Source organism: Phacochoerus africanus, chromosome 15, assembly GCF_016906955.1.
Source record: "Phacochoerus africanus isolate WHEZ1 chromosome 15, ROS_Pafr_v1, whole genome shotgun sequence".
In the NCBI taxonomy this organism is placed as follows: Eukaryota; Metazoa; Chordata; class Mammalia; order Artiodactyla; family Suidae; genus Phacochoerus; species Phacochoerus africanus.
Window position 1 is genome coordinate 65,064,066 of NC_062558.1, and position 24,104 is coordinate 65,088,169.

Here is a 24,104-nt window from a genome sequence, read left to right on the forward strand (position 1 = left end):
TTACACCCCAACAACTTCCTTCTCCTGTTTCTATTTGCCAAAATTGTGCTCATATTTCAGGAATGATTTCCAAGACACTTTTATTCAGCTTTATCAAGCTCCCTTCATTAGTTTCACACAAGCCACGTACTTCTCTGACACTATGCCCTCTCTTGCATATGCTGTTCCCTTTGTCTGGCTGTTCTCCTTGGGTTCCTCTCTTTCAATTCCCATTGAAACCTATACCAGCTTTCCTTCCCAACCCAACCCAGGGCTATATCATTTAACGAATGACTCCTGATCTGCCCATCCCCCTAGTTTTTCCCCTCTCTCCTGTGACCCCATAGCAATTTTTTTTTGTCTTATTTTGGGGCTGCACCCATAGCATATAGAGTTCCCAGGCCAGGGGTCAGATCTGAGCCACAGTTGCAACCTACGCCGCAGCTGCTACAGTGCTGGATCCTTATCTCACTGTGCTGGGCTGGGGATAGAACATGCGTGCCAGCGCTCCCAGGACACCCCTGATACCGTTGTGCCACAGCCGCCCCTGATACCATTGTGTCACAGCAGAAACTCCAGGACAGTGTCTCTTGTCTCTCCCTCCTGTTACCTCTCATTTTGAGTATGTGGTTTAGAAGTTCCCGCTGTAGTGCAGTCACTTAAGAATCTGACTGCAACCCTTGGGTCCTTTGGAGTCATGAGTTCAATTCCTGGCCTGGTACAGTGGGTTAAAGGATCCATCTGTGGCTAGGATTCAATCCCTAGCCCTGGAACCATATGTCATGGGTGCAGTCATTAAAGAAAAAAAACTGAATGTGTTGTTAGGGATTAGCTGTTTAAGAAATAAAAAAATGATTACTGAGGTAAGAAAGGATTTTGTCGTGTCTTGTTAAATAAAAAGCTCTATTTTTCTCTTTGAAAAATTTTTTTATTTTGTATGTTTTCCCATCTGGACTCCAAAGTTCTGGAGCTTACATTTGATTATTGTTTGCATGCCCATTATTTAAGCTGGTGCTTGGGGCATAATAAGAGCTTCTTCACTTATCGAAGGTTATTGAAACAGCAGCTAGCCTTCTCTTTTTGTCTTATCTGAATGTAACATCACTATCATATATATATATTTTTTTTCTTTTTTGTCTTTTCTAGGGCCACACCCTCGGCATATGGAGGTTCCCAGGCTAGGGGTCAAATAGGAGCTGTAGCTGCCGGCCTACACCTCAGCCACAGCAGCTTGGGATCCGAGCTGCGTCTGCGACCTACACCGCGGCTCATGGCAACGCTGGATCCTTAACCCACAGAGCAAGGCCAGGGATTGAACCTGCAACCTCATGGTTCCTAGTCGGATTCATTAATCACTGAGCCAGGACGGGAACTCCACTTTATCTTATAGTCCCTCAGTACTTGGCTCAAAGCACTAGCTGAAGGGTTATGTTTAATTAGTTAGCATAAAAGAAGTATAATTATTTGGTGCATTTTTTTCTTATCCCAGACCTTCCTGTCGAGCTCAATGAGCATAGTTATCTAATTCATCTTTGTATCTTTATTAGCCATCGAATGATGCCATACTAACAGAAGAAATTCCAGCATCTGGTGAGTGAAGCCAATAGTGTTTAATTTGCTGTTTATTTCGCTCTCACATCACTGGTATAAACTGGTGCACAGGTGTTCCCATCGTGGCACAGCAGAAAGGAATCCAACTAGGAACCATGAGGTTGTGGGTTCGATCCCTGGCCTTGCTCAGTGGGTTAAGGATCTGGCATTGCCATGAGCTATGGTGTAGGTCGCAGATGCAGCTTGGTCTGATGTTGCTATGGCTGTGGCATAGGACAGCAGCTGTAGCTCAGATGTGACCCCTAGCCTGGGAACCTCGTATGCCTCGGATGCAACCCTATAAAAAGCAAGCAAGCAAACAAATAAAGCTGGTGCACAGACAAGAGCCAGACAACTGATGTTCTGGGGAGGCCCTCGGGCGCTACAAGGCTTGAAGTTTCCATCTCATTTAAAAAATTTTTTTCTTAGAGTTCCTGTTATGTCTCAGAGGGTTAAGAGTCCAACTAGTATCCATAAAAATGCGGGTTCGATCCCTGGCCTTGCTCAGTGGGTTAAAGAATCTGGCGTTTCCCATGAGCTGCCATGTAGTTCTCAGACACAGCTCAAATTTGGCATTGCTGTGGCTGTGACTAAGGCCTGCGGCTGCAGCTCCAGTTCAACCCCTATCCCGGGAAACTCCATATGCCACAGGTATAGCCCTAAAAAGAAAAAAAATTTTTTTTCTTTATTTCAGAATTACCATTACTCACAGACATCATTGAAAAATGCACATACACCGGAGAGTTCCCAAGGAACTGGAGCTGGAAATAAAAGTTAAGGGGTGTGGAGTTCCCTGGTTGCTCACTGGGTTAAGGACCTGGGATTGTTACTGCTGTGACACAGGTTCTATCCCTGGCCTGGGAACATCCATATGCCACAGGTGTGGCCATTAAAAAAAAAAAAAATGTTAAGGGCAACTAGGAGAACTGAAATTTCCCTGAGAAATTCTGAGGCTTACACTTCCTTAAATGTCCTTGATAACCATGTCAAGTTCCTCCTTTGTGGACATGTTGGAATTCTGGCCAGGCTGCACTGTTAGTTGCATTCAGCTCCTCCATTACTTGTTTGAGGATGATGAGTGATGGCTTCTTTCAGTGTTGTAGACTTTTGGTAAAGTCCTTGCCAGAAGCTCTGGGCACCTGCTGAAGCAGGGCCAATTGCTGGAGCATCATGCTGTACAGAGGTTCCAGATAGGTCCACATGAAGCAGCTGGGGTCCTTTTTCATCATCTCCTCCAAATAACAGTGCTACTCTGAAGGGACAAAACATGGCATCTGAATAAGCATCTTCTCCAAACTCTAGAGCCAGATTTAACATAGCCTGAGTCCCACTCTCCAATGTCATTGTCTCATTGTAGGTGCTGTGTCACTCAGACTTTATCAGTTAAAGCCTTTTTTTTTTTTTTTTTTTGGCTGCACCTGCTGCATGCAGAAGTTCCCAGATCAGGGATCATATCCATGCTATAACAGTGACAGTGCCTGACCCTTCAACTGCTAGGCCACAGGGAACTCTTATCAATTAAAGTCTTAGCATCAGCAATTAGCCTACTTAGGGCACAACTACATGAGCACTAATCTCTACAATATCCTTAGTGCTGCTGGGCTCCAGGAGTGGTGAGGGAAGAGTAATTCTCTTGCCTGGATTCCAATGGCTATAGAAACAAGCTTGATAGAGTCAATGGCATATTCCACTTGAAATACTCTTCCTTCAGGAGAAAGTTTGAGGATAACGAGTGAAGGCTTGATGGCCTGTGCCATTCTTAGACTAGTTGAGGAACACAGTGACTGCAGGAGAAAGGGACAGAGGCTACTTGGGGATATTGACCCAACTCAGCCCCGCTGCCACACAACCAAGGCCCTGACCCCAATTCTTTTCTTTCTTTTCTTTTTTGGCTACCCAAAACTCCAAGGCATATGGAGTTTTCAGGCCAGGGATCAGATCTGAGTTGCAATCGTGACCTACAATGAAGCTGTGGCAACGCTGGGTCTTTAACCCACTGGGCTTGGCTGGGGATCAACCTGTGTCTCAGTGTGTTCCAGTGACTCTGCCCATGGCTTTGTGCCATAGCAGGAGCTTCTTGTGTCTCATTTTCTTTTCTTTTCTTTTCTTTTTTTTCTAGAGCCACACCTGCAGCATATGGAAGCTCCCAGGCTAGGTGTCTAATCGGAGCTGCAGCTGCCAGCCTACATCGCAGCCACAGCAACGCTGGATCCTTAACCCACTGAGCAAGGCCACTGATCGAACCTGCATCCTCCTGGATACTAGTTGGGCTCGTTACCACTGAGCCATGACAGGAACTTCCTTGTGCTTCATTTTAAGGGCAGAGTCAATTATGTTTCACGTCATTTTAGCAGTAAGAGGAAGTAACTTTGCTTTTTTGAAATTTCTCAAATTTAGTACACATTTAACATGAAGCAGAAGATTTCATAATGTACAATCCAAGGCCTGTATAATTCTAGATGACAGTTTATTGAGTTATAATAGAGCTTATTTATTTATTTATTTTTTGACTGCACTGGCAGCATGTAGAAATTCCTGGGCTAGGGGATGAACCCTTGGTCACACCAGCAACCAAAGCAATGGCAGAGACAAAGCTGGATCCTTAATCTGATACAGCACAAAACTCCAAGAATTTCATTTTTTAAAACACTCTTAAAATATGCATTTTTTCTTTTTATGGCCGCACCTGTGGCATATGGCAGTTCCTGGGCTAGGGGTTGAATCGGAGCTGCAGCTGAGGCCTATGGCCACAACCATGGCAACACAGGATCTGAGTAACATCTTTGACCTATGCTGCAGTTTGTGGCAATGCCAGATCCTTAACCCACTGAGTGAGGCCAGGGATCGCACCAGCATCCTCACGGAAACGACCTCATGACGATCCTTAAACCACTGAGCCACAGTGGGAACTTCTAAAATATGAATTTTTAAATGAATTCCTTAACTTGATGAAAGACCTAGTCATGATCTATTGCCCTGATTTAAAATTTTTTTTTTTATTTTTTGCTTTTTAGGGCTGCATCCGCTGCATATGGAGGTTCCGAGGCTCTGGGTCAAATCAGAGCTACAGCCACTGGGCAGTGCCACAGCCACAGCAACATCAGATCCGAGCTGTGTCTGAGACCTACATCACATCTTATGGCAATGCCTGATCCTTAACTCACTGATCGAGACCAGGAATCACACCCGCAACCTCGGTTCCTAATCAGATTACTTTCCACTGTGCCACGATGGGAACTCCTCCATTGCCCTGACTTATTGAGGTGACTTTGCAAAGCTAAAGATTTAAAGACTTACTTCTTACTATAAACTTTTACTTCTGGCAGAGGGCATATTGTAGACATAGGCAGTATTGTGATAAAATTTAAGGAACGCTAGGAATTCATAAAAAGTATCAAAAATATCTCAGATATTCAGCTAAAATGACAGCCGTGATCATTTCCCCTAGCTCCAAATATGTATAAAATTGTCTGCCAGTTTCAGGGTTAGATTCATCTTGAATCTAATGAACCTTAGGTGTCAGGGTCCTGCCTTTTCATAGGCCCCTTCCAGGGCTCTGAGAGAGGGTCCTGGTCACATGGTCATGTCTTTGTGAAATGTATAAAATAGGGAGATTTCCTGTTAGGGCTCAGTGGGGTGACAGCCTGACATAGTATCTTCCCATGAGGATTCAGGTTCAATCCCTGGCCTTGCTCAGGGGGTTAAGAAACCAGCGTTGCTGCAAAGTTTGGTGCAGGTTGCAGATGTGGCTCAGATCTGGTGTTGCTATGGCTGTGGTGTAGGCTGGCAGCTGCAACTCCAATTTGACCCCTAGCTATGAACTTCCATGTGTAGCAGGTGCGGCCCTAAAAAGACCAAAAAAAAAAAAAGTATAAAATAAGATATTTTAAACAGTTTGTTAAAGCTTCTGTTTCTTTCCACTTCAACTCCCAGTCAGTCACACTTCCCCGCCTGTCCAGTGATGTTGCCAGGACCACGAACACTGTTGAGATTCAGGTCAGGAGATGTTGAATTGAGGATACATTGAATTTAGGATTCTTCATCCACAGCACTTCCAAGTTATCACCAGCAGTCCTAATACAGGAAAAACTTCCAGGACAATGCCTTCCACTCATTCTGGTCACTCTCCTGGCATCTGGGAATGAAGATACAGGGCAAGAGATACAAACCCGACTAATATCTACAAGGATGCAGGTCCAATCCCTGGCCTTGCTTAGTGGGTTAACGATACGGCATTGTGGTGAGCTATGGTGTAAGTCACAGACACAGCTCAGAACCTGTGTTGCTGTGGCTATGGTCTAGGCCGGCAGCTGTAGCTCCAATTTGACCTCTGTCCTGGGAAGTGCCATGTGCCGGGGGTACAGCCCTAAAAAAGACCAAAAAAAAAAAATTATAAAAAAAGAATGATGTTCAAGTGCAGAAATCTCTTTTAAGGATACGGTGGAAGTTGGTGAAAGAGAGCACTTTCCACACTGCTTCCTATTACTACCTCATCCAAACTGAGCTTCTATCAGGAACACACTCATGACCACAGCATGAACAATTATAAATGCAGCAGACAATTTTAGGGATCTGCGATATTTAGCATCATGCAAATTAGAATCTCCTATAATTCTTGTGTTGTGAGACATAAACTTAGAGTAGTTGTACAAACAGCTCATATGTGAAAGAAACTAGATTTAAAAATCACAAAAAACAGAAAATGACATTGAAAAATGGGCAGAGGATCTGAATAGACTTCTTTCCAACAGGCACATGAAAAGATGCTCAACATCATTAATCATCAGGGAAATGCAAATCAAAACCACCTCACACCTGTCAGAATGCCTACCATCAAAAATGCAACAAATGGAGTTCCTGTTGTGGCTCAGCTGAAACGAATCTGACTAGCATCCATGAGGACACAGGTTCGATCCCTGGCCTTGCTCAGTGGGTTAAGGATCCAGCATTGCTGCGAGGTGTGGTATAGGTTGCAGACACGCCTCAGATCCGTAGTTGCTCTGGCTGTGGCGTAGGTCAGCAGCTACACTTCCGATTCAACCCCTAGCCTGGGAACTTCCATATGCTGCAGATGGGGCCCTAAAAAGAAAAAAAAAAGGGGGGGGGAGTTCCCGTTATGGCTCAGTGGTTAATGAACCTGACTAGTATTCATGAAGACATGGGTTCAATCCCTGGCCTTGTTCAGTGGGTTAAAGATCCCGAGTTGCCATGAGCTGTGGTGTAGGTTGCAGATGAGACCTGGACCCTGAGTTGCTGTGGGTGTGGCTGTGGCTGTGACCAGCAGCCGTAGCTCCGATTGGACCCCTAGCCTGGGAACCTCCATGTGCCCTGGGTTCGGCCTTAAATAGACAAAAGCAAAACAAAAACAAAACTGGAGTTTTCTGGTGGCTCAGCAGGTTAGGAATCCAGCTTTGTCACTGCTGTGGCCTAGGCCAGCAGCTGCAGCTCCTATTAGACCCCTAGCCTGGGAACTTCCATATGCTGCAAGTAGGGCCTTCAAAAGAAAAAAAAAAAAAAAAAAAAAGAAAAAAGATTCTGACTCCAAATTCCTTTCCCTGCTTAATACCTAAAGAGCCCTACACTCTCTGATGGAAGCACCTTGAATTACATGAGCAAACTTTAGTGCTTTACTCAGGCTATTTCCTCTGCTTGGAAGGCCCATCCCACAATTCTTTCTCCAGTGTTCCTTCAGATGTCATAGGCTTCTCCAGTGTCCCTTCAAATGTCACATCCTCTGTTTGAATTAGTTATTTCCTCCTTTATGTTTTCATATCACCTTACAGCATAAGTTATAACATCAGTGCCAGAAGCGAATTTTAAGTAATGGTTGTATTCTCCCACCCCCAACACTTAGAGCAGAAAATGTATCTGGTGTGTGTGTGTGTGTGTGTGTGTGTGTGTGTGTGTGAGAGAGAGAGAGAGAGAGAGAGAGAGAGAGAGAGAGAGAGAGACACTGAAGAGAAGCTGACCCTGGATAATAAACTGTACTTGCTAAGATGATAGCCTTAATTTACAATGACCCCTGAAACTTTAAAAAGAAAGATAATAAAAACAAACAAACAAAACCTCCAAAACACCAGCCATGCACACACAAAAGGAAAGATAGCCAAGTTAAATTTAAATACAAATCTAGCGTCAGAGTTGTGGAGGCTTGTGGTCTTTTTTATGCTGAATGTAAAATGTTTGTAATGATTTACTAGCTGTTTTTAGATGAGGCAAATTGAATCTCTTGCTTAGGCCTCCCAAGAGAAAGATACATATATTTATTCGGTAAAATTAGTACACTAAACTAGCAGAAAGCAGTCTTCTTCTCTAGAGCTTTTCTCCAGGGGCAGTTTTCATTTAAAATGTGAATTTGAAATTTTAGAAATAGGTTTTAAAAGTTATTAGGTTCGGGCCAAGATTTCCCAACCCCCTATCTCCACCATGAATCCCAAATGCTCTGCCTCTGATACCCAGGAGCACAAAGTTTCCAAGGCTGAGGGTTTGTGCCATATATAGGGCCGGATGACAGATGCTGCTCCTTGCATAATAAGGTATTAAAAACATAAATGCCTGTGGTATACTAGCTCCTTTCCTTAGCCTAACTTGAGTCATCTAACATATAACTGTAGAGGTCATGGTAATGATTTTTTTGTCCTACATTCCATTAGGGTCAGTGCAAAGACTCTTATCCCTTATTCTATTTTACTCTTTTATCTCCCTAAGGACTTAAGAATGGTGTTCAGGTGCAGAACTCCCTCTTTAGGATATGGTGGAAGGCAATGAAAGAGTTTTGGGACACTGGATTATTTAAAGTTTGATTTAGATCTCTTTCTTCCCTCATAGAAATGTGAACTCTTTTTTTATTTATAATTTATAATATAAATTTATAATTCTCATGTAAGAATATTTAAAAAATGTTTTAAACATGGATCCAACACCACAGCCAGGGCGACGCTGGATTCTCCATCCACTGAGTGAGGCCAGGGATCTTCCTGGGTACTAGTCGGATTTATTTCCCCTGTGCCACAACAGAAACTCCCTGTTTTTAGTTTTTAAATAACATTTTAAATAGACAAAATAATTTAAATTTAAAAAGTGAGGTTAAAAACATAACATAGTCAACATGTGTGTAATGTAAAAATAGTAAAGTCCAATGTGTATATGTGTGTGTGTGTGTGTGTGTGTGTGATATAAAGTTTTTCTTTACATTGATCAGGACATCTTTGAGTTTTCTATTATCTCCTTGAGGTAACTGAAATGTCCTTTGGCCCAGCCTGAGAGTTATTAATTTAGAAAAACACAAATGTGAGCTAGCTTTAAGAATTTTAAGTGAAAGTAATGGGATCTAGATTAAGTGTGTTATCACTTTTCTGATGAAGTATTTGAGTACAATAAATTTTAAATGTGCCAGTATTGTGAGGGGGAAAAAAGCCAACCCCTGGCGAACAGTAGATTTCTGATGACTTGAAACGGTAGGACGACGCTGTCTTGGAATGGAAGACAGCGCTTGCGCTCACACTCAGTTGGCGCCCGCCCTCCTGCTTTTTCTCCAGCCGCCGTTTCCTCCTCCTTTCGCGCTCTAGCCACCCAGGAGGTCCAGCCCAAGAGCAGCTGGGCTCTGATTGGCTCCTTTGAAAGTCTACGGGATACCTGATTGGTGGATCCAGGACCCTTTAGCGCGGTGAGTTTGAAACTGCTCGCACTTAGCTTTTCAAAGCTGGCTCTGGGAGCTTAAGGAGAGCGACGCTGACGTGGTAGCCGCTGCCGCCGCTTTCGTCGCGGGATAATAAGCTGGGTAGAGTCGCTGGGGTCAGGGTCATGCTTATGGGGCGTTCAGTTGGCAGGGCAGGTTCGCGGGCCTCGGAGGGGGAGTGTTAAGGAACCGGGTGAGAATTAGGAGGCTGGGCCCTGGGCAGCAAGAGTCTGCGTGTGGCCAGCCGGGACCTTTATCTGGGGCCTGGGCGTGTGAGTGACGCCGGGGTCATGAGAGCGAGGCTTGGGGGAGCCCAGCCCTGGCAGGATTACTCCGGCCGGGCTGGGGTTGCTCTGGCCTCGGAATTTTAGCCTGGGGTCGCCGGCGGCTGAGGAGGCTTTGAGGTCATGGTTGAAGCCGAATCCGCGCATTCGACGTTGCCTAGTGCTTGCCGAGTGCCAGGCTCGGCCTTCGGCCCTGCAGTTCCCCCCGTCCCTGGTGCGCCTTGCCCTCGCCTCCGGGCGTGGAAAGCAAGGCCGCACCTGGGCCAGGTACCCGAACCTCTTCCTGATCCCAGGACGCCCCTGGAAACCGATTGGATGAACTAACTTGTGGGTCTTCTCAGGCTTGCGTCTGTGCCTGTGACCCTAGCCCACCTAGAGCTTTAAAGAAGACTTAGCCAAGGCATAGAGCCCGAGAGAACTTGGATTTTTTTAAATTTGTTTTTATGCTTGGTGGTTGTTATATACTATGGAGTTGGTAAAGAGTAGATATCTAAGAAACGCCTACAGCTAGAAACGTGTGTTTTTAAATCCTATAGTCAATTTTTACCTAATAACTTGTACGTCTTGCTTCCTCTAAAGACCTGGAGGTCTCTGTGTAGATGAAGTCTTGGTATTTCAAGGCCAGCTATACTCAAATTCAGAAGCTGCTATCTTTATTTCAAATAGTTACAACCGGGGAATGGAGGGAGAGTAATTGAACCCAGCTTTGAGATGGAGTTAGTTTTTAGTTATTTGTTTAACCTGAGCTTAACAATTTTATTGTGCTTTAGGCATATTAAATCTGGATATTGAGGGAAAGATAATTATCTTCATCGTCCACTGCCATTTGTAAAATTAAACCTTTCTAGGATGGCAAGTGTAGTGCAATTTTGTTCATTTAGAAAGATCTATTGCTGCTTATTTCTGGAATGATTTTAAAGATGAATGTGAGAAATAGAATCTACGGGTCAAATTACTCAGAGTGACCTTTGTATATGAGCTTATCAGTGATGCATTATAAAATTAGATTTTGGGCTTCTGAAGTAAATGGTTGACAGGCAAACTAACCAGCCAAGACTTAGCAGGAAGTCTTGTATCTGATTATCATTTCAGCTTTTTTTTTTTAAAACCTTTATTGTTCTTGTCTGTTGTGTGGGTATAGATTTTTTTTCCCCCCTGTGGAATTGTACCTTTTCTTTTAGAGTGCTTAGTGATATTTCCTACCTTACCCTCCAAATTTTTATCCTGTTTGTGTGACTGCTGAGAACTGGAGAATGATTAAAACTGTCACTTGAGCAAGCTGAAACACTTATTTTGCTATTTTAAACACTAATGAAAAAAAAAAAAAGAGCCGCCTTGCCTGCCTGCTTGTATCTTTCACAAGCATCCTATCTTAATAAATCTATTTCTTGCATTAAAAAACCCCCCAAAAAACCCATAATGAGTGAGCAGTGTCACATTTTAACTCCCTGCTCATGCCTTTAAAAATTGTTTAAAAATTATCTTCATAAAAATATCATAAATCTATACAAATTCAGTCAAATAACATTCTTTGTTAAAGTATTTGGGTATAACTCTGACACATATTGGTGCTCCTTTTTTTTTTTGTCTTTTGTCTTTTGAGGGCCACACCCACAGCGAGGAAGTTCCCAGGCAAGGGGTCCAATCAGAGCTGCAGCTGCCGACCTGCGCCACAGCAACGCCAGATGCCATCCGCTTCTGCGACCTACAGCTCTCAGCAAAGCCAGATCCTTAACCCACTGAGAGAAGCCCGGGACCGAACCCGCAACCTCATGGTTCCTAGTTGGATTCATTCTGCTGTGCCACTGCGGGAACTCCTGGTGCCCTTTAAAAGTGTTACATGAAGAGAACATCTGTCTAAATTTGAGGGTTTGGAAGGCACTAAATGTTACACTAGTATAGGATATACAATTATTTCCAGTGTTTTCATGAGCTAAGGTGGGAGAGTCTTTTTAGTTCTTTCCCATGTAAATATTGTTTTAATATAACTAAGATTTATGGAAAATTAATACTGCACTAGGCACTGTGGAAATACTTTCCTTTAGTATCTCATTAATAACTTAAAATTGCCCTTTGAGTTAGTGGCATGTAATCAAGTCCATTTTTCCTTTCATTTTAGGATCTACCACATCCACTGAGTAACTATGGAAGACTATACCAAGATAGAGAAAATTGGAGAAGGTGAGTAGTTTTAATAATATACAAGGTTGTTGTTTTTTTTTTTAATGATTTAATGATGCTGCAGCATCCTTGACATGAAGACGTGAACATTCATTAAAGACCAATCCTATAGGTACCTTACAGTACATTAGTACATTAATACATATGTTTTTTACATGATAATTGAAACATAAAAATGTTCCCAGTTCAGGAGAATTGAAATTATTTTCGCATGTGTCCCCAACAGCCCCCTCCAATAATCTTACATTCTTCTAAGACAAATACTTTATTTGCTTTATTTGCTTTATTTGTATTTTGAATCCTATTGATGTCTTGTAGGCATGGTTGGGAGAGTGTTCATGCAGTGGAATTATGTACTTTACTTCTAAATACTTGTGCATATATATTCTGAGGTTCTAGTCAAGGTCACACATTTCATTTCGTGGTTAATGTCTCCTTAATCACTTCTAATTTAGAATAGGCCCCTTGACATTGAGGTTTTTGACAATCTAATTCATTCCTTAAATACACCCAGGCTTTTCTGATTTCATTTATTACTCTTGTTTCTTCTGGATTACGAAAATCTGAGTGTTGTTACATTAGTCTTTGAATTCCTTCGTGTCTTTAAGAAAACATCTTTTTAGATCATAGCATGGTTACAGCCATGATGTGGAACCTTAATTGGCATTTAGTAGGCACTCTAAAGATTTGTTAAAGGTTTTTTTTGTTTACCACCAGCAGCTTTATAATTTGACCATAGCAAATGTTTTTAAGTTTTAAATATTTAATTCAGTTCAGAGCATATACCTTGTATCATACAAATATTTTTGGTGCTTAATCAGTAGAATCCTTTTGTTCTATTTAACTAGAGCTCTATTCTAGTAGTTCAATGAGAAGTGATGATTCAGAGTCAGGAGGGAGACATAGAGCACTTATGATGTTTAAAACTCAGTAATTCTTGAGTGTTTACTATAAATTAATGGTTGTTATAAGTAGATTTTAGGTCTATGAGTGCTGTACACTTGAGAGAAAAGTAAGAATACTAAAAAAAAATTTTTTTTGTATTTAAAATTAACTGCCTATTTGACTATATTCCACAAATGACTAATCTTCTGAGTGTAAATGGTGTGCCAGATGAGGGTGCTTCTAGCTTACCTGCTTTTGTGTTTAATGCAAGTACAATTTACATTTGAAAAATGTAGGTTTTAAGTCTAGAGAAGGTTACCTACTTTATTTTTTCTTTTCGTGGCAGCTCCTGTGACATTTGGAAGTTCCCAGGCTAAGGGTCAAATTGGAGCTGCAACTGCCAGTCTATGCCACAGCCATGACAGATCAGAGCTGCATTTGTGACCTATGTTGCAGCTTGTGGCAATGCTGGATCCTTAACGCACTGAGCAAGGCCAGGAATTGAACTCGCCATCCTCATGGATACTAGATAGGTTCTTAACCTGCTGAGCCACACAGGCACTCTTAAAGTTGGCTACTTTTAAGGATGGTTAAGAAGATCAAATAAGATTAATCCTACATAGTCTTTAATAATTTTGGTTATCCAAAGCACAGTTAATATAAATTTAATCAAATGATATACAATGGATTTTATGTCAAATTATGTCTTTAAATGATACCAAGACAGGGAGTGCCCATTGTGGTTCAATGGATTAAGAACCTGACAAGTATCCATGAGGATGTGGATTTAATTCCTGGCCTCACTCAGTGGGTTAAGGATCTGGCTTTGCCCTGAGCTGTGGTATGTATCGCAGGTGCGGCTCTGATCTGGTATTGCTGTGACAGGTATAGGCCAGCACCTGCAGCCTACATATGCCATATACCACATGTGCGGCCCTAAAAAGAAAAAAGAAAAAACAATCAATCCCATAAGGTGTCAAGGATAGAAACTTCTGTTGTGGCCAGAGAGGAAGCATCTTACTCGTAATTGTACCCTCTCACTCTGCAAAAAACACTGAGGTTAACTACAGCCTATTGTATCCATACTTTAGAAAGCTCATGTAGTCACAATTTTCTAATTTTCCAGCCCATTTTAGAGAAAAAGGATCATTTGCAAATTGGAATCTTCTCTCCTGTCAAATGTCCTACCCAACAAGGTAGGCATAAAATAGTGTAAAGATTTGGGGTCAGGAAATAATACTAACAGGAGTCACAGTGATACTTTCAGAAAATTTCATGTAGAATACTTCATGCATACATTGAACAGTCAACAATACTCATCCAGAAAAGAAAATATTTTATTAAATATTTAATCTATTCAAGTTCGTATTATCTACAGAAAGCCTCACATCCACTTTGAAGTTGATGCTAATATAAGGGCTTCAGATAATGAGCAATGAGGTCAATATAAGGGATCCTGGTATGAGTGAATGGAGGAAACAGATGGCAATAAGGGAGACGATGTACCAATCAGCTAAAAACCAGTTCATATACAGGATCCCTAGATAATTGTTTTTTTTTTTGTTTTTGTTTTTTTTTAAGCTGGGGTTGGACAATTTAGAAAAGTCTTAACCCCCTAAAGTGTATGGTAATTTTGTTGAATAGCTTTTACTGTTATTCTATGACATGAGTGTAACTTCAAAAGCAGTTACAGTGCTCTAATATCTAGGGAGGTCTATTCTACAGTTTTTTAAGTTTCTCCAAAGATAGCCATACTTCAGAAAAGGCCTCTAACAAATAAATGACCTACTACTTGCTTGATTAGAATATTAAGGATAGTTTTGTCAAGGCAAACTGATGCTATATAAACTCTGTTCTGCTTTTCTTTTTACAATCACATCCACGGCATATGGAAGTTGCCAAATTAGGTGTAGAATCAGAGCTGCAGGTGTAGGCCTACACCACAGCCTCAGCAACACTGGATTGGAATAGCATCTGTGACCCATGCCTCATCTTGTGGCAACACTGGATCCTTAACCCACTGAGCAAGGCCAGGGATCGAACCTGTATTCTCACGGAGACAAAGTCATAAACTGCTGAGCCACAATGGGAACTCCTGTTCTTTTTTTTTTTTTTTTAATAAATTATATACAAAAGCCTATGTCCTGGAGGGTTTTTTTATTTTGTTTTCTTTTTTTTTTTTTTGTATTTCCTAGGGCTACGCCCGTGGCATATGGAGGTTCACAGGCTGGTGGTCTAATTGGAGCTGTGGCTGCCAGCCAGAGCCACAGCAATGCAGGATCCTAGCCGAGGCTTTGACCTACACCACAGCTTACGGCAACACCAGATCCTTAACCCACTGAGCAAGGCCAGGGATCAAACCTGCAACCTCGTGGTTCCTAGTCGGATTTGTTAACCTCTGAGCCACGACAGGAACTCCTTTTTTTATTTTTATTTTTTTAGGGCCGCGCCTGCAGTATATGGAAGTTCCCAGGCTAGGGGTTGAATCTGAGCTACAGCTGCCGTCCTACACCACAGCCACAGCAGCACTGGATCCAAGGGGCCCCTGAGACCTATACTACAGCTCACGGCAATGCCCAATTCTTGGCTGAGGCCAGGGATCAAACTAGTGTCCTCATGGATACTAGTCTAATTTGTTTTCACTGTGCCACAGTGGGAACTCTGGGATCAATCATGTTTAAAAATCTTTAGTTTGAAGAGGGTGTCACCTAGCAGATGTTTACTTTGTCTATTTCAGGTACCTATGGAGTTGTGTATAAGGGTAGACACAAAACTACAGGTCAAGTGGTAGCCATGAAGAAAATCAGGCTAGAAAGTGAAGAGGAAGGTGTTCCTAGTACTGCCATTCGAGAAATATCTCTATTAAAAGAACTTCGCCATCCAAATATAGTCAGGTATGGTATAATATCAGAGTGTAAGTAATTTTCTGCATATTATTTCAAATGTAAATTTCAATGTGGAAATTTTTTTTTCATTTTTGCTTTTTAGGGCCATACCACAGCACATGGAGGTTCCCAGTCTGCCAGCCTACACCACAGCCACAGCCACACAGGATCCAAGCCTCGTGAGCAAACTACACCACAGCTCACGGCAACACCAGATCCTTAACCGACTGAGAGAGGCCAGGGATCAAACCCTCAACCTCATGGTTCCTAGTTGGATTCGTTTCCACCGTGCCATGACGGGAACTCCTCAGTGTGGAAATTTTTATATTTGCTTAATTTCTAGTCTAGCCTTGCTGAGCAGAATAGAACTCTACTGTTTTTGTAAATTGAGAATGCTGGGCATAGGAAAAATAGGTTGGTCAGGCAGAAACAGTTGGAGGAGCTTGTGGTAGAGATTAGTTGTGGGGGCTGGAAAGTCAGGGTAAACTAGTCATTGGAGGAAAGAGTCCTTTTCACAGAGCTTTGTCACCGCTTCTGCTCTTAGAGCTCTGGTCAGATTTGAGACAGGTGGGTCAGAAAAAGAAATGTTTCTTTTGGACTGGTATCTCTGGGGGCATGTGTGTTTTCTTAACAGTCCCAATTAGGATTTAACTGCAAGATTTATAGAAGTAGTTTTATTTTGTGAGAGGTGAAAAATGCTTGTTAGATTTTTCTTTTTTTCATGTAATTGTTTTATTCTTTAGTCTTCAAGATGTGCTTATGCAGGACTCCAGGTTATATCTCATCTTTGAATTCCTTTCTATGGATCTCAAGAAATACTTGGATTCTATCCCTCCTGGTCAGTTCATGGATTCTTCACTTGTTAAGGTAAGACTCTTAGCTCATTTTATTAGTATTTATCCACGTGAATGTAAATGGTCTAACTCCAGACACCTCTGAGGGCTTAAGAGAATTCATGAGAATTTTCTTAAGTGTTAGAAAGTATACCAAGGAAGAAAAGAATATTTTGATTTCTCCCACACAGTTTATAGATTAGATTGTCCATAACCCATTTTATTACTAGATTGTGCTTCTAGTTGTCAAGTGAAAAATAATGCCTGAGATAACATAAAAGTAATAAGGAGGTATTTTATTGTTGGAAACTAGTTTTTTTTCTGGTCTTTATTTGGCAGTGAGATATGTATAAAACAAAGTAGCAAAAGCCTGGGATAGGATGGTGGTAGGAAGGGGTTGAATTTATCATTGCCATTATATTTAAATGTATAATTTTTTTAAAAAGTAGTAAAGTGTATAGTCACTTATCCTTATACCATCTCTACAAAACCGCTCCTCAGAGGTGGCCAATGTTTATTAGTAATCTTAGAGATAGATACTTGTATGTCAACTTTGTATACACTGTATATGTATATTTTTGTAAAAATGAGATTATATGTGTGTGTGTATACATATATACATATATATATGCACTATTTTCCCTTTTACTGTGTAAAACGTTTTTTGACATGGGTCTACCTGTCTAATTTTTTGATATAATAATGTAAACCAGTTCTACACTGATGGACATTGGGGTGCTTTTCTGCTTTGGTGATTCATACTCTTATGATCAGTGTTACAGTTAATATCCTTATATCTTCATATGAAACTCTATAGAATAAATTCTCACACCTGGAATTACTCTTAAACATCATGGTGTGTAACAGTTATTTTCTTAGTACCTCACTGTCAAAACTTGGTTTTATCAATCTTTTGAATATCAATCTATGTGAAAAAAACAATATTTTGCCTTTTGTTGAACATTTTTTTCATTTTTAGCCATTTTATATGTAGTGGCTTATATATTCTCCACTGATGATTTTGTCAGAATATTTTTTTCACTGGTTTCTAAGACCATCTTATTGGTAGCATGTTGATAATATTCCTTTTTTTGCCTTTTGATTTCTTGGTGGTGTATATCATTAGTAATTTTTATAATTGTCCTGTACATGACTTTTGGACTTTGAGATTTTATTTAAGTCTTCCTCAAAGATCATATGTATCAGAACAGTACATAACAATGTTTTTTTGGTAGTTTCAGTAGATTGCCTCTCCATCCTTTTGTGTCTTAAAATCTGAATGGATCAAGGTTTATTTTGGTGTGAGAACTAGGGTTCTTAATTTTTTCCAAATGGCTATCCAGTTCCAACTGATTGATTTTATTGTACTTTATAATTTTGAACTTTTATAAGTCAGTCAGTACTGTTACTATGTCTACGATAGATTTTTGTAATACCATATTGCTTCAGATGTCAGTTACATTGTCTTGGCAATAAGTATCTTGTAAAAACATTTCTTTGAACTACTAAACAGCATCTTGTGATAATTGTATCAATTTAAATAAAGGGAGTTCCCATCGTGGACAGTGGAAACGAATCCGACTAGTATCCATGAGGATGTGGGTTCAATCCCTGGCCTTGCTCGGTAGGTTAAGGATCCGGCATTGCCATGAGCTGTGGTGTAGGTTGCAGTTGAGGCTCAGATCCCTTGTTGCTGTGGCTGTGGTATAGGTCAGCAGCCATAGCTCTGATTTGACCCCTAGCCTGGGAGCTTTCATATGCCGGAGGTATGGCCCTACAAAGCAAAAAAACCCCCCATATATATATATATGTATCACACACACATAATATATACATAATATAGGTATATATATATATATATATACACACATATAGTCATAATACCCTTTTTGTTGTTTCTTTTGGAATCAGTGACCAGTCTTTCCAAAGGGAAAATGAATATGTAAAGGTGAAAGATAGAAATAGAAAAGACTAACTTTATTCAAGATAGAAATAGAGTTGCTACAAGTATGTAAATACAAAAGTTTAAGAAACTTTCAGTATCAAAAGCTAACTTAAGACCTAAGAATTAAGGACCAAAATAAAAGAATAAATGAGTTCATATACATACGATGTATCCATAAGGTGATAGCTTTCCCTTAGATATACAAACATACTTTATATAAATGGGCTTCCTACCCTCAAATACTTCCATTAGTCTCAAATGGCCTGAAAGCTTTTTTGGTAAATTATTTCCCTGCATTATAGTGTGTTATTGTCTATGAAATAAATCCATCAATATTATTTGGAAAATCATTGTTTCTAACTTATGTTTCCTTCTTCCAGAGTTATTTGTACCAAATCCTGCAAGGGATTGTGTTTTGTCACTCTCGAAGAGTTTTACACAGAGACTTAAAACCTCAAAATCTATTGATTGATGATAAAGGAACAATTAAACTGGCAGATTTTGGTCTTGCCAGAGCTTTTGGGATACCTATTAGAGTATATACACATGAGGTATGCTTTTGGTACTTTTTGGTTATGTGTGATTGCTGTATTGTTTTCTGTTGTCAAGAAAAAAATACTTAGTCAAAAAGATTTCCACTCTGTGCCGGTATAAATTCATTGCCTCTGCTCCAAAGTCATTATCCTTCATTGCCTGCTGTCTGAAAATGTATCTGGAACCTTTCAATATTTTTACTTTGCCAGCTGGTGTGATGCTACTCTTTATCAGTAGAGGGTGCTAGAGAGGCATTGCAGGAAGAAAGGGTTTTCATTGGTGTATAGTTTTTTTTTAATAATAATTTTTATTTTTTTCCATTAGAGCTGGTTTACAGTGTTCTGTCAATTTTCTACTGTACAGCAAGGTGACCCAGTCACACATACATGTACACATTCTTTTTTCTCACATTATCATGTTCCATCATAAGTGACTAGATATGATTCCCAGTGCTCTACAGCAGGACGTTGCTATATAGTTTTTTAGAGTTATTCTTTCTAGTCAATCTCTGATTATTTGAATCCTCTGTTGTTAATAATCCTTCATAGTAAGAATTTCCATTCAGATTGTCATGTTATTTGTCTCTTGAAACAGTAAAATCAGTTAAAAGAGGTTTTGTTGCTTAAAGCCTACTGTTTCAGATGTATTTAGAAGCTACTAATTATAAACAAGTTCTGTCAGTGTTGTACTGATGATATCTAGAGGGAAAGTGAATATTGAATCACTTTGTTAAGGATTGTTGGAAAACTCTTCTGTGTAGGTGTCTACCTTTGAGCCCAAATACTTTCTCCAGGTTACAACTTATAGCAGTTCTCTTTTCACCAGATGTCTTGGCTTTTTTTTCTCATCCCTTTTTCTCATTTTCTCCATGGCTATATAAATAAGGATGACTTGGTTTCCACTGGCTTACACAGATGCACTTGACCTCCATTGTGATATATTAGGCATGCTAAAATAGTAGATTGGCTCCAGACCACTAATAAATTGTTTGAATAATTTATTTGTGATTTTAGTGTTTGTACAGTATCACCCCTAAATCTGTTATCAGTCGGTTTTTTTAAAATTAAAATTTTTATTTTATTATTATTTCTTTAAAGGCAACTAGTGTGGCATGTGGAGTTCCTGGCCCAGGGGTGGATCAGAGCTGCAGCTAGTGGTCTACACCATAGTGACGCAGGACCCAAAGAGTATCTGCGACCTTCACCACAGCTCACGGCAATGCTGGATCCTTAACACACTGAGAGAGGCCAGGGATCGAACCCCTCATCCTCATGGTTATTAGTTGGGTTAGTTACCAATAAGCTACAACGGTAACTCCCAATTAGCTTTTTTTTTTTTTTTTTTTTACTTTTTAGAGCTTCACCTGAAGCATATGGAAATTCCCAGGCTAGGGGTCTAATTGGAGCTACGGCTGCTGGCCTATGCCAGAGCCACAGCAACGCGGGATCTGAGCCATGTCTGCGACCTATACCACAGCTCATGGCAATGCCGGATCCTTAACCCATTGAACGAGGCCAGGGATCGAACTTGCAACCTCATGGTTCCTAGTCGGATTTGTTAACCGCTGAGCCACAATGGGAACTTTTTTTTTTTTTTTAAGTGAAGCTCATCTTGACTATTTTGAGTTTCTCGTTTTACTCATTTGAGAAGACTTGGTAAGCTTTTATATCTCCCCCACCCCCAACATATATAACTTAGAAATGAACTATTTAACATTTAATATTATATGTAATTAATTGACTTTTAAACAGTTATCAATGACCATTATGCAGCCTTCTAAAGGACAGTCCTAATGAAATATAAATGTTTATATTTAAGCCACATTTATTCAAAGTAAAATATTTTGTTTGTAATAGGTAGTAACACTCTGGTATAGATCTCCAGAAGTATTGCTGGGGTCAGCTCGCTACTCAACTCCAGTTGATATTTGGAGTATAGGTACCATATTTGCCGAACTAGCAACTAAGAAACCACTTTTCCATGGGGATTCGGAAATCGATCAACTCTTCAGAATTTTCAGGTATTTTTGTTTTTTATACGTAAGCTGTTAAGAACTTTAAATATTAAGACAACATGTATATAATAAGATTAATGTTGATCCTTTAACTCTTCAGTTTTTTGTTTTGCTATGGCTTTTTAGAGCTTTGGGCACTCCCAATAATGAAGTGTGGCCAGAAGTGGAGTCTTTACAGGACTATAAGAATACATTTCCCAAGTGGAAACCAGGAAGCCTAGCATCCCACGTCAAAAACTTGGATGAAAATGGCTTGGATCTGCTCTCGGTAAGGAATGCTCTTTATAGTGACTTGAACATTATTATTTTGAATGTACTCAGTTCTTTCTTTTACCTAGCAAACAGGAAGACAACCAACATATACTGATTGACTTAGGCGTGTAACTATTAAGTCTGTTTATTGTGTCACTAGCGCCATTTTAGATAAGAAAAAATACTAGTGCTTTTGAGAGGAGAATCTGGCATTAGTTTGTTTTTGTTCATTTGTTTTTAATCTGATAGGTAGCTATAAATACTTTGAAGGAGAGGACAAGGTTAGTATACCTTTAGGTTGCTGACTTCTGATCTTCCTTTCAAGCTTTTTTGTTCTGGTATATATTACTTTTTAGTTTAGACATAGCTATCTTCCTTATTGCTTTATATTCTTAGTTATTAGAGCCTTTACTGATGAATTCCCATTTCTCACTTTGTGCCTGGTTTCTACATCAGAAAGAGTAGTAGAAGGATGAATGTAGTTCCTAAAACTTTTCCCATCTATTACATTGCCATTCCCAACTAATAGTTGTATTCTTTAAAAACAAGAACAACAACAAAAAATTTGTCAAGATAACGAATTGTCCTAGGCCTGCCTTGGGAAATTTGTTTTAGCATAGTATTTAAATATGGAGATTTTAGAAAGAACTAATTTTTATGAATCTCAGGTAATGTGATTCCAGAAAAATAATAAGATTTTGCTAGGTTACTAAATAAAAAATATCTACTGCTACATCACCATATACATGTTCTAATTGGTCTTTGGGCCCCTTTCCCGATTTATAAGTCATGCCATTTACATATTTTGTATGTCAGTATTGAGGCCTTCTATATTCCTGGCCCAGTCTGTCTTTTTAACTTAGGAAATTTTTGAACATGAGGAATTTCACTTTAGTTAATAAAATGAAAATCATACTACCCATCCATCCTTAGTCTAGCCAGTATTGACATCTTGGACTGGATCCTCCTTTGCTGTAGAAGGCCTGTCTGTAAATTTTAAGATACTTAACAGCATCCCAGTCCTCTGCCCCATGGATGCCATTAACACATTCCTTCCAGTTGTGACAACCCAAAATGTCTTCATACCTTGCTGGGTGTCACCTGAGGGGCAAAGTCTGATCAGGTTGAGAATTCCTGCTATGCATCATCAGTCGGTCTTGGTTTCAAATTTCAGCCTTATTACTCTTTTTTTTTTTTTTTGTCTTTTTAGGGTAGCATCCGCGGCATGTGGAAGTTCCCAGGCTAGGGGTGGAATTGGAGCTGCAGCCTCTGGCCTATGCCACAGCCATAGCAACGCCAGATCTGAGCCTTGTCTATGACCTATACCTCAGCTCAGGGCAACGCCGGATCCTTAACCCACTGAGCGAGGCCATGGATTGAACCTACCTCCTCATGAATGCTAGTCAGATTCATTTCCAGTAAGTCATGATGGAAACTTCCAGCCTTATTACTCTTAAGCTCTTTGAATTTGGGCAAGTTACTTAATCTCTTTGAGTCTCAATGTACTCATTTAAAGTGGGACTAATACCTACCTTTTGTTGCGAGAAGTAAGTAACATGAAATGTACAAAGCACTTAATGTAACGCCAGATACATAATCAGAGCTCAGATGGTAACCAGATAGTAAAAGTAGCTCTCATCTACTTATTTAGTTTCCTTTAAGATTAATATTTCTTGGGAGTTCCTGTCATGGCTCAGAAGTAATGAAGCCGACTAGTATCCATGAGGATGTGAGTTCCATCCCTGTGGGTTAAGGATCCGGCATTGCCATGAACTGTGGTTTAGGCCGGCAGCTGCAGCTCTGATTGAACCCTTAGCCTGGGAACGTCCATGTGCCGCAGGTGAAGCCCTAAAAAGACAGAAAAAAAAAAAAGATTAATATTTCTTTAAGATATATTTTACCTTAATTCAGCCTTTTCTGGTGATGTATAAATTAACTTTAATACTAGATTGTCTGACCATAATTCATTTAGTGACTCATTTTACCTATGTTTATAACATATTGCTCTTTGGTTGTTTTTTTAATTTGGAACTTGCTGGAAACTACATTAGAAACCTCTATGGTTAATTGCCACCATTTCAGGAATGTTGTAAATAATTCAGATAGCCATTTAATTCTCCAAGTAAATACAATTAACTAGATATCTTTTTAAAATTTATGCCTCGGTTTTAAAACTATTGTGAATGCTTGTGTCTTAAACCATAATTTATAGCAGAAAGAGGTTCCCAAGGTACCTATGATTTAAGGAGTAGATTATTTTAGAGCTAGGGGGTGAGGAATCTAAGAAATTTATGTGGTTTGGTATTAAAATGATGGAAATGTACATTTAGTAATTTTGCATTCACATTATTAGGTCATGGCTTACGGTGGAAAAGTAAGGCTTTTTAAAATGGCTTATTTCTTAAAAAATTAAAAAACCTTGTTTTAATCTTTTTTTCTTCCTTCAGAAAATGTTAGTCTATGATCCTGCCAAGCGAATTTCTGGCAAAATGGCACTGAATCATCCATATTTTAATGATTTGGACAATCAAGTTAAGAGGATGTAGCTTTCCCACACGTTGTATCAAGAACAGATAGTTGTATTTTTACTGTTAACTCTGCTTTTGTCTTGTGTATTTTTCTTTTCTATGTTGTAAAACTTAAGCTTACTTCATCTTCTGATTTCAAAGTGTAACTTAAAAATGTAAATATTGTTCTATATGAATTTAAATATAATTCTGTATATGTTTGTAGATCCCACTGTAACAACCTATTTGTTACTACAATAAAACTATATAAATCTATTATTGATGTCAAAATCAGGGAAAAATTTGAGTTACCTTAAATCATCTCAACTCTCCAACAGTCTGGTTTTCCTGTAGTTGGAAATACTAGAGTTCAGGAAAGTGCTAAGTTCAAAGTTCCTAATGCTTTGAAGTATTTTTAACTTCTGAATGTTTAAATTTTCTTGTCAGTTTCTTGCCATGTGGTAACTATATAAACCTGCCTAAAGATGAATCTTTTTCTACTGGTATTTCAATTTGTGATCTAAATGTTTAGGCATT

The 24,104-nt window shown here is 39.8% G+C and overlaps 1 protein-coding gene and 1 pseudogene across 2 annotated transcripts; one reads left to right on the top strand and one right to left on the bottom strand.

Moving 5' to 3' along the window:
* Positions 1-2,533: 2,533 nt before the first annotated feature.
* On the bottom strand, positions 2,534-9,374 carry LOC125116963 (proteasome subunit alpha type-5-like; annotated as a pseudogene).
* Positions 9,106-23,844, top strand: CDK1 (cyclin dependent kinase 1). 2 transcript variants are annotated; one of them, XM_047762080.1, is made up of 8 exons: positions 9,106-9,235; positions 11,651-11,712; positions 15,335-15,491; positions 16,226-16,349; positions 18,641-18,811; positions 20,651-20,814; positions 20,935-21,076; positions 23,508-23,844. In XM_047762080.1, the coding sequence occupies exons 2-8, from the start codon at positions 11,676-11,678 to the stop codon at positions 23,604-23,606; spliced, it is 894 nt and encodes a 297-aa protein (XP_047618036.1). In that variant the 5' UTR covers positions 9,106-9,235; positions 11,651-11,675; the 3' UTR covers positions 23,607-23,844. The 2 variants fall into 2 exon arrangements, with proteins under 2 accessions (XP_047618036.1, XP_047618035.1); XM_047762079.1 differs by lacking the exon at positions 9,106-9,235 and adding an exon at positions 9,247-9,349.
* Positions 23,845-24,104: the final 260 nt, after the last annotated feature.

What these genes read in the sequence shown, in the direction of transcription:
- CDK1 (XM_047762080.1), top strand. Translation starts at nt 11,676, where the DNA reads ATGGAAGACTATACCAAGATAGAGAAAATTGGAGAAG. An exon ending in GATAGAGAAAATTGGAGAAG is followed by an intron (nt 11,713 to 15,334) that starts GTGAGTAGTTTT and finishes TGTCTATTTCAG; the next exon opens with GTACCTATGGAGTTGTGTAT. An exon ending in CGCCATCCAAATATAGTCAG is followed by an intron (nt 15,492 to 16,225) that starts GTATGGTATAAT and finishes TTTATTCTTTAG; the next exon opens with TCTTCAAGATGTGCTTATGC.